Here is a 10,237-nt window from a genome sequence, read left to right on the forward strand (position 1 = left end):
ATGAGGGATCCTGGCTGGGAGGTCAGAAGACAGCAGCAGGGAGGAGGCGAAGGAGGTCAGCTGACTGACAGGCGCCTCAAGTAGGCAAGCGTTTTATGTGGGAGTGGAGGAGCGGCGGTCTAGAAGCTGCAGAGGAAATAAAGGGAACATGACCACATGAATTGTGGTCATTTCAACTCAAAGATTCTGACTTATACACAGTGGGGATAGATCCTTCCACTGTGGCCTCTGAGGGCACTGCAGGCTTGGCAGGACAGGGGTTCCTTGCTGAAAACCGCATCTTGACTATCTCTCTGCCTTAAGGCAATTTACGAATTTCAGAAAAGGCTGAAAATATCCCAGTGGACAATCTGCACCGTTGTGTAAGAAAATTTCTACAGAACCCCCTCTTGCAGAGAGCACAAAGGGGTTCAGCAAACAAAAAACCCAAAAAACTGAACTGAGGCTAGGCTGGAGTTCTGACGGCCGATGGCCACCACTTAGGAGCTAAGCCCTGCCTCCGTTTCCTTATGTAAAATGAAGAAATCAGATGGCTCACCCTGAGGCATTAAACCACACTTACAGCATTGTCATGATCATCTGCAGGGTACAGGCATTTGCAAAGGGAAATGGGGCTGATGCTGTCCCTTGCCCCCAGTATCCAGGCCCTACTTCTCCCCTGGTAAAACAACCCAACTTTATTTGGGGGCAGCATAGCAATGTGCCCAGCTCAGTTCTCCCTTTCCCAGCCTTCCTCGCAGTAGCCATGTGACCTACTTCTGGCCAATGAAGTGTAAACAGAAATCTGTTGGGGAGAAAGAAGTTATTGGGAAAAACTTTTGCTTTAGTGATAAAGAAAAACAGACTTGTGCCCACAGTCCCCCCTTTTCCTACCCTGGATACAGAGGTTGATGTTTGGAGCTGTGGTAATCACATTATAATCATGGGGGTACCCGCAATGGCACAATGGACAGCTGATCTAAAGTTGGTGGTGACCTATCCTTGTTCTTATTGTGTAAGAAAAATAACTCCTAATTTGCTTAACTACTTTATTTGGGGTTTATAGGTAATAATTGTAACCGGACATATTTGTGAATGATATAGGGGCTTAGCCTGCCTGCTATGTAAAGGAGGTCCCTACAAAAGCACAGCACACTGCAGATTCAGATTATCTGCCTCTATCAAGTGATTTTTCAAAGAAAAGAATCACGTGCTAAAGGGCCTAGCATGAACCCTATTTTCTTTTCCAAACAGAATTTAAAGGGGGTGGCACCAAATCAGAAAGGCAGGAACACAGTGCCTAGGTGGGAGGACACCAGGAGGAGGCCATGATCAGCAAAGGCGGCTGCCACCCTCACAGCTGAAAAGTACGCAGCTAAGGCCGCTCCCCCAAGCCTCCCCCGAGCCCAAGCGCTGCCGGGGATGAGCCTTCTGACCGAGTAAAGGGAAACTGACTCTGCCAAGAGTCCTTTAACCCGGCGGTTTACCTGCTCACTCATAAAAATCACAGAGCCAGTTCTGAATAATGACAGCGGCCAATAACATACGTTTATTTAAGATTGTTAGTGTTCTTTGCTGCCAAGCACACTGCATCCATCCGAAAGCTTCTTTAACAACCTTAAATGAACTAAATGGATAGATTTGGTAAGCGCCTGTTTCCCTTCCCCCACCCAGCTCTCCGCCCCCAAGGAAGGGGACGATTGTAAAAATAAGCTTTTACATCTGATCTGGTTTCTTGTAAAAGCAAAACCGAGAAAAGACACAGCGGTGGAGAAGGCCAAATGATTCAGTAACAAAACGGGAGTATATCCCAGGCCGCGCCCACACGGGCTCCCTGCGTTGCCACCACGGCCCCCGCCACCGCGCTCCGCTTGGGGAGGGCAGGGCTGCGCTCAGTTTGCATCTTCCCGGCAGTTGACGGAGGGATCTGGCACCGCGGTCCTTGGCTGGGAGGACAGCGGCCGCAGGCGGCCGCCTCCGCTAGCGGGCGGGGGCTCCCAGGTCGGGCCCCACACCCGCGCGCCCGAGAGCCGGGCCCAGGCCGACCCTCTCCCGGGAGCCGGGCGCCCGTCTCGCTCCCTCGGGCCTCCCGGCGCGCAGCCCCCGCCCCGGCCCGCACTCACGCTCCACGTCGTGCAGCTTGGCCCGCTCCTCCTCCAGTTTGCCCTTGAGGCTCTCGGCCTCGCTCTTCAGCGACGCCAGCGTCTCCTTCTCGTGCAGCGCGTCGGTTGCCATCTTCGCGCGGGGATGCGGCGGGGAGGGAAGCGGGGAGCGGAGTTGCGGGTGAGCGGCGGCGGCGGCGGCGGGGGCCGGCGGGCGAGCGGGCGCCCAGCGGCCAGGGGCGCAGCTCCACCGCCGTCTCCCCCGAGCGCGGTCCCGCCCTCCGGCGCTGACGCGGGAGCTGCGGGCCGGACTGCGGCGGCCGCCTCCCCCTCCGCCCGCCGCGCGCGCCCTGGCCCCGGGCGACGCCCGCGCTGCGCGGCTGCGTACACCGCCCTGGGGAGGCCGGAGCCCTGTGACCACTTGACCCGTGGGAAAACCGAGGCTGGACTTGGGACGTGGCTCAACGGAAGACGCACTTAGCGACAGACCAGACTGGATCCCACCCCAGGAGGCGTCCAAGGACACAGTCCTTTCTGCCGCCTCCCCGCACAGGTCTCCCCTCCCTGGAGCTTGAAACGTTGCCCAGGGGCTTCTACCTGCAAAGAGGAGAGTGCCCGGCCTGCGCCACCCATGTGCGGCCTAATCCCTGCTCCTCCCCGCAAGAGGCGGAAACTTCCCTCATCTGTTGGCTTAACTTTACAAAAATAAAACTACTAATGGAGTGTGAGAACCTCTTAGTTCTTTGTGGCATTAGAAAGCCTGCTGTAGGTTTTGCTTTGCTTTTCTTCTCTCCGAAATTAAGTCCTTGGCCTGGGGGCAGCAAAAGGAAGTGACAGCAGGGCTGGGAGGCGGGGCACATAGGGGCCCAGACCGGGGCTTCTGGGCCTATGCCCAGCGTGATCTCTGATGTGCCTCACTTCTGGACAGCTCCCTGCACCTGAGAATGAAGGGTTGCTGTAGCTCTGCAGGACTTGCTTTTAACGGCTTTAGGGCAAGTGCACCAGGCCCTTCCAACAGTCCTCTGCGGTGCCAGGCACAGTTCCAAATGCTTTCCATTAATAACTCACAATGGTTATTAACGTGATGACTGGACACTAGTATCATCCCCATTTTACGAAGGAGGAAACTGAGGCACTGGAAGATTCAATGATTTGCTTCTGTCACACTCCCAGAGAGAGGCAAAGGCAGGACTTGGACACAGGCAGTTTGGCTCCATTCGGCTTCATACCTCTGGACTTCAGGGTGGAGGACCCAGCCTGTGGCTTCTCCCTTTTCCTCTCTCCATGACTTTGAGTGTATGTGTGTGCAGAATGGGGAGGCAGGTCAAAAGGCTTTGCAGACTGTGGCGTGAGCATTCCCAAGCAGAACCCTGGGTGCCTTCCCAAACCTGTTGGTGCACTGTTCCTCCCTGAGGAATCCAGCCTTTACTTGCAGGCCTGGCAGCTCTCTAAGAAAAGGTGGAAGTAATCTGTATTGATCTATATACATGCTTGTTTTGGAGGTTAGATGCTGAGCTCCTCAGTTATCTGGAAAATCTACTTCACAGGGCTGTTATGAGAATTAAATAAGGTAATGCGAGTGAACCTCTTAGACTATCATGGCAGATGCTTATTAACTGCAGGACCCTTCTCCCTCCCCATCAGTATAAATGTATTCATTATTTATCTTTGGTATTTAGCATATAACTGGTATATGGTAGGTGCTCAGTTGTTTATCAAATTGATGTATGACACAATATATAAAATAAACACAAAACAAATATAAAAATATGTATATAAATAGAAATAGAAATGCTTTAGATACATACAACTATTTATAAAGCAAAAATATTACATCTGTTTCAGGGTTTGTGGAGCAAAATTTTAAGAGCACAGGCTCCATCTATATAAGATTGCCTAGCGGTAAATCCTGGCTGTGCTGTGTGGCCTTGGGTAATTTATTTAACTTCTCTGTGTCTCAGGCTCCTCATTTGTAAATATACAACACCTCTTTCTTAAGGTCCTCATCAGGAGTGACTATGCACAGCACTCAGAGCTGTGGGGGACGCACAGTATACGCTCGCGGTTATTAAGGCAGCCTGACACAGCGGGGCAATTCACATGACACTTCCCACAAGAATCATCTCAACGGCCTGGCCAAACAATATCTTTTCATCACATCCTCAGGCTGGCACCTCTTGGCCCATCGTGGGACGTGTGTGCCTGCTCAGTGTCTGCCTGCCCATGAAGATCTGGGGTGAGTGAAGCTTCACACTGGTGTGTGTCCTCTTCTGGAGGTTCTCCATGTAAAATAAACCCCAAACGTCCCAAACCTGGAGGGTCTATCATCTAGAGTTGAGGCCACATAATTTTTTAATGGCTGGGGAAGTTTGCAAAGTGCCTTCATGTACTTTAGTTTTAGCTCCTTCTTCTAAGTAAGGAAGTTGGAGATCAGAAAGGTTGAGGGCTGCTACATCCCAACAGTGGTTGAGTTTCATGGTTGCCTCTATTCAACGACAAGGGTCCACTGGTGGCTGTGTCTAAACAATCCCAAATACTGGGATAAAAGTTAGCTGTCGGTCATTTGGATGTCTCCTCAGCCAAAAGAGGCTGTCTGAATATTTGGAGGGCTGGGGCTGGAGACAGCTGGTGACATCCCTGGAGAACATCTCCACTCAGGGCTTCTGGCCTGGGGAGTGTCTGTGATGCTACCGAAGACGTGACAAAGGGGATCCTGGCTGCTTCTGTCCACAGAGGAAGTGGTTTAAAACACAGAAGAGCTAAATTAATAAATAGCACTGCTCCAGGAGGGGAGGGCCAACAGAAAGCAGGCTAATTTTAAGAACTGAACGTCCTCAGTTGGACAGTTTGCAGAGCCAGGCTGAGAACACAGCATGATGCAGGTAGAAGCAGCCTGCATCCTGTGACGTCAGGATTACTCTGCTGTACCAAAGCTGTGTGTCATGCTGGGCCATATACCAGAAAATTGCTGTTTGAGAATAATTTTTTAAATGTCATTACTGTCAGGGGTTGCCCTGGGACCAGGAGGATGAACACTACCTTTGCATCTTCAGCTGGATAAAATGTAAACATCGCCTTACCTCTCTTTGATCCCTGAATTTGTAAATGTGTTGATAATTGGGAGTTTCCTTCCGGGCTTTTGGGGAAGGGTGCTATGCCACTTCTGAGCAGGTGGGGGCTGTGCTCAGCTGCGCTACTGAGCACAGCTTTGCAAATCCCTGGAGACAACTCATTTCTAGGGTGTCAGCCATGCTGTGGGTATTTTTTCTGGAAGATCTGAAGACGTGCAGAGTCACGTCTTCACATTAATTTGCGTACTTTGAAAAATGTCAGGATTTGTGTTCAGTCCCTAGCTCTCTCTGAAGCCTTAGGCCTAAGAGCACTTTTCCTTGAACTTAATTTTGCTCACTACTGAGGCCTTACAGAGCTCAATCTTCAGTAGAGCTATGTCTAGGGACAGCAGGCACAGGGCCTTCGGAAAGTCCTCTCAGGCTGTTTATTTGACAGTCCTTTTTAGCTTGGCTGTTTGCCAAGCAGACTTAGTAGAAGACAGAAGAAAAAAGCATTAGCCCTAAAAAATAACAGCCTAAACATTCACTGAGCATTTCCTATACTGGGTATTGTTTTAAACACGTTATCAAATAAACTCATTTGATTTTCATAATTCCCTAAGGGATAGATAAACAATATGATTCCTGTTTCACAGGAATGGGAAAACAGACTTTCTGTGAGAGGGGAGATCCATTGGCACACCATCACCAAGGAATACAACTAGGATTTGAACCCAAGAGCTAAGAGACCAGGGTCCACACCCTAACTGCCATGCTGTGCTGTCCCATTCAGCCCACCTGTGCTGAAAATGCTTGTGTGTATAAACGGATTCTATGTTCCTCATCTGTCACAAGACCCTTCCATTAGACATTGTTTTAAGAAGTGACTAGTTCAGTTTTTAAAAAGGGATACTTACAATTTCTGCACATGTTGAACAGTAACTGAGCTGTTGAGATTTTTTGAAAACTGGTCTTAGAGGCCGTTGTTTGAAACATTTGTCACAGGAGCCAAATACACTAACTAGAAACGTCTGATCACACATCTTTTATCCAAGATGAAGCTGAAAAAGAGAAAGAAAACGGATGGATGTGTGTGAGAAAAGCCAACAGAAAGAGGCTTTTAAAATCTCATCTTCCTTTTATTATGGTAGTTGCTCAGACTTCTACATGTGGGATAAAGTGAAGCAGTTAATTTGTAACCTTTGACTTATCACAGCATGTTGGGTCAACACCAACTTATTTATTTAATCAGTAAGAAACTATCAGACAATAAGTTTCCTGAACTTAGGTTTAACTGGTTATTTTGGCAGGTTGCAGACATGGATACAACTGATCTTTGCAGGACAATATTAATCCTGTGGGGCTTCATAATGGCAAATGTCATAATGGATACTATAATTTAAAACTTAAATAAAAAAATTTCTCCACCAGGGTAAACTTGGGAATAAAGATGAGAGTCAGGAAATGGTGGAGCCTGACCTCAGCGAGTGCCGCGAGGCCAAGGAAATGTAGAGCTGGTTTTCTTTAAGGAATGTGTCCCATTTATTAAACATTTGACAGCCACAGACCCAGACTGTCTGGGCGTGCACCCAGAAATCAACAGATAGACCCAAGCCCGTGGCTAAGGGTGCTCACTCTGGCTGATGGGATCCTGGCCCCACTACTTAGGCAAGGCACTTGACCTCTCTGAATCTGTGTTTGCTAATCACCCAAGCGGGGATCTTACTCTACTGTCACAGGATTGTCAGGGGAGTTACAAGAGACAGAGCATAAAGCACTTAGCTCAAGGCTGGAATGTAAGGAGTGCTCCATAGCAGTTACGGCTGGGAGGGTAGCGCCAGTGGGAAGGGGGTGGGGGGAAGAGGCTGGAGATGCGGCAGAAGGGAGCCTGTGGTCACAGGTCAGCACGACAGGATGAAGGCCTGAACTACAGCAACACTGTGGGTTGGGTGTGGACCATACTCACAAAGGAGAAAAAGGAGCTGGACTTGGTGACATGTGGTGACACGGTGGAGATGTGTAAAGCCTCCTAGGTTTCTGTTTGGGAGGCTAGGGGTTATGGTGCCACTGCTGGAGATGGTGGACACCAACGTGAGGGTGGCTGGGAGCAGCCATCGTAGCTGTGCCAATTTGACAAGTGTTCCAAAGAGCAGGCATGTCAAGATTCAAAGAAATAACACCCTGAGTATAAAGTTACTTTGGGGGACTAGTCTGAACATTTCAACACAGCCAAATTTGAGAGGGATGTAATTGTGGGACAGATGGCAGAGGGCACACCTCTGAGGGGGAATGTGCACCACGCAGTGGTCACCTGGGGCTGGGGAGGGAATGGGGAGCTCGGGGATTGGCCGAACTCATACAGCAAAGGGGCAGCTGGCATAGTTTTTGAGACCTGTAAGTAACAAAGGAGTAGAGGATAGTACCTTAAGGGTGAGAGACCACCACAGAGTGCTTGGCCCTGACCTCACAGCCACCCTGGGAGGGAGGCAGGACATCTGTGTTAATAGCTGCGGAAATGCTGAGGGATTTAACAAGTTCAAGAGCAGCAGTGGAGCCTGAATTTGCATGTAGGGGGACTCCTCAACCCACACCATGGAGCTAGCACCATCAGGCTGCTCTGATTTGTCACAAAATGTGAGTCCAAGAACATGAAAGGGTCTGCTCACTGAGCCTGGCCTGCAGTGGGGGCCGAGTAATGCTGCCCCCGTGTGCTGCCCAAGCCTGCCAGAGCCGCTGGTCACCAGGTTGTGCTGAGAACTCCAAGTAACAGCAGCAGGACGGGGAGCCCTGGGCTTTTCAGCAAGGGCACAACGTCATGTAAGCGGATTATTCCAGCTTTTGTGCTTCCAAAAGTAGGTCAGAGAGAGAATGTACAGCAGAAAGATCAACTGGCCTTGTTCTAGGGAAGAGGAAACAAGCTCTGAATGGAAGACAGGAGGAACCGATGGGGAGGAGTTGTGGGAGATCAAGAAAAAAGTAGAAAGAATGGCCAAATTTGAAATCTGGATAAAGACACTGCTTTCTTCCCAGACTGAATTAAAAAGATTTTTTTCAAATTAGGAGTTGTGCAGTTTTATTTCAAATAATGGGAAACAGAAGGACATAAAGAAGGAAAACTAATAGCTTACATGCCCTCTGCTAACAAATAACTGACCTCTGTTAGACGTTTTCTTCTAGTTTCTTCATAAGCATATAAGCATATACTTTTTTAAACAATGGAATTATGTTCCATATACAGTTTTAAACCTCAGTTTTTTGCTTAATAGTGTCTTCACATGTCAGTGCATATTCTTAGAGATCATTTTTTAGTGGAGCCAAATGTTTTGAATCGTACCAGCTTTACAGTACATGACATAGCTAGCATTTTAGATCTGATTAAACATGGACAAGCTACAAACTAAATTTGGAACAGTATAGTATTTTTAAACCATAAATGTTATATGTGGCCATTGTAACAAGTTTGGAAAAATCAAAAAGGCATAGGAAGAAAATAATCCCTATAATCCCACTACCCGGAAAGACTCCTTTTCACATTTTACCATATGCAATAATAGATTTTTAGGGCCATGGTGGTCACACTGTTCATGTACACTGTTCATTTTTTTATATCCTGATGGTTTTCATTTGATATTTATATCATGAGCTAAAATTAATTTTAGTACATTCTACTGACTTACTGTCAATAATACTTTTTACAATAAGGGATCTTTTCACAGTTAGACCCACTGCTCCAAAGAACATTTTGACAAGAAAATGATGTGAATGCCCCATTTTAACAAGTTAGATGAAGTTCTCTGCAATAGAAGGAGTTCAGAGACCTTTTCAAACATTCCCCTAACCTATGCCAAGAACAAACTTTTTTTGAAATGTTTCATCTAAATGCATGACTTAAGTATTACCAAAAACCCCACCACCCCATATTTATTTTTAAAAGAGTGAATGCAAACATAGAATGTCAAAAGTTAAAGTCCCCATTACCTGCTTTGCGGTCACTCCCTTTAGTTTGGTGCATATTCTTCTAGACTGTTGTGACATCATAGAGAAAGCTTTGACATTTATACAAATGGACCATTAACTACTTTTCTCACATAACTTATTCTGCTAGTACTTATAGATCTGTTTTTGTTTTTTTGGGTTTTTTTGGGTAATAACCAGTATTATTCTATACTATGAAATATCACAATTTATTAAACCAACCCCCTATTGTTGGATATCCAGTTTTTACTTTTAAAATAATGCTTCATTGGTAAATGGGCAAAAAGTACCCTTACACTTTGCTGGTGGGAATGTAAAACGATATAGCAGCTGTGGGAAACACCTTGGCAGTTACTCAGAAAGTTAAGCAGAGTTGTTACCATATGACCAATCAAATCCATTCCTAGGTGTTTACTCAAGACAATTGAAAACATATGTTCACATGAAAACTTGTACATGAATGTTTGTAGCGGCACTGAAGCCAAAAAGTGCAGACAACTCAAATGTCCATCAAATGATGAATAAACAAAATGTTGTAGATCCCTACAATAGAATGTTATTTGGCAATAAAAAAGAATAAAGTTCAGATATATCTTGCAGTATGGACAAACCTTGACAATATTATGCTAAGTGAAATATGCCAGACACAAAAGGCCACAAAATTGTGATTCTATTTTTAGGAAATATCCAGAATAGGCAAATCCAAAAAGACAAAGTAGATTAGCGCTTGCTAGTGGGTGGGTGGAGGGGGGAACTGGGAGTAACTGCTTAATGGGTATGGAGTTTTTCTGGGGGGTAATGGAAATGCTTTGGAATTAGATAATTTACATCCTTGTGAGTATACTAAATGCACTGGAATGTATGCTTTAACATAGTTTTATGTGCATTATATCTGAAGAAACATTATTTTTTAAATGGGCAAAAGGCTTAGACACTTCACACATGCAAATATGGTCAATAAACGTATGAGGAAACTTTCAACATAATTAGTTACCAAAGAAATGTACATTAAAACCACACTAATATCACTATCTACCACCAGAACACCTAAAATTAAAAAGACTGACAATCTTCAGTGTGGCAAGGATGTGCAGAACTGATGGGAGTATAAATTGCTACAATCACTTTGGA

General features: G+C 46.6%; 1 protein-coding gene across 1 annotated transcript in view; it reads right to left on the minus strand.

Moving 5' to 3' along the window:
• Window positions 1-2,358, minus strand: part of GNB5 (G protein subunit beta 5) — a 36,893-nt gene extending 34,535 nt beyond the window's left edge. Inside the window, exon 1 of the mRNA XM_036917762.2 lies at window positions 2,103-2,358. Within this exon, the coding sequence (XP_036773657.1) occupies window positions 2,103-2,214 (112 nt within the window). The 5' untranslated portion in view covers window positions 2,215-2,358. The remainder of the gene's footprint in view (window positions 1-2,102) is intronic.
• Between the last annotated feature and the right edge of the window lie 7,879 nt (window positions 2,359-10,237).

The sequence above is a fragment of the Manis pentadactyla genome, chromosome 11 (genome assembly GCF_030020395.1).
Source record: "Manis pentadactyla isolate mManPen7 chromosome 11, mManPen7.hap1, whole genome shotgun sequence".
NCBI lineage: Eukaryota > Metazoa > Chordata > Mammalia > Pholidota > Manidae > Manis > Manis pentadactyla.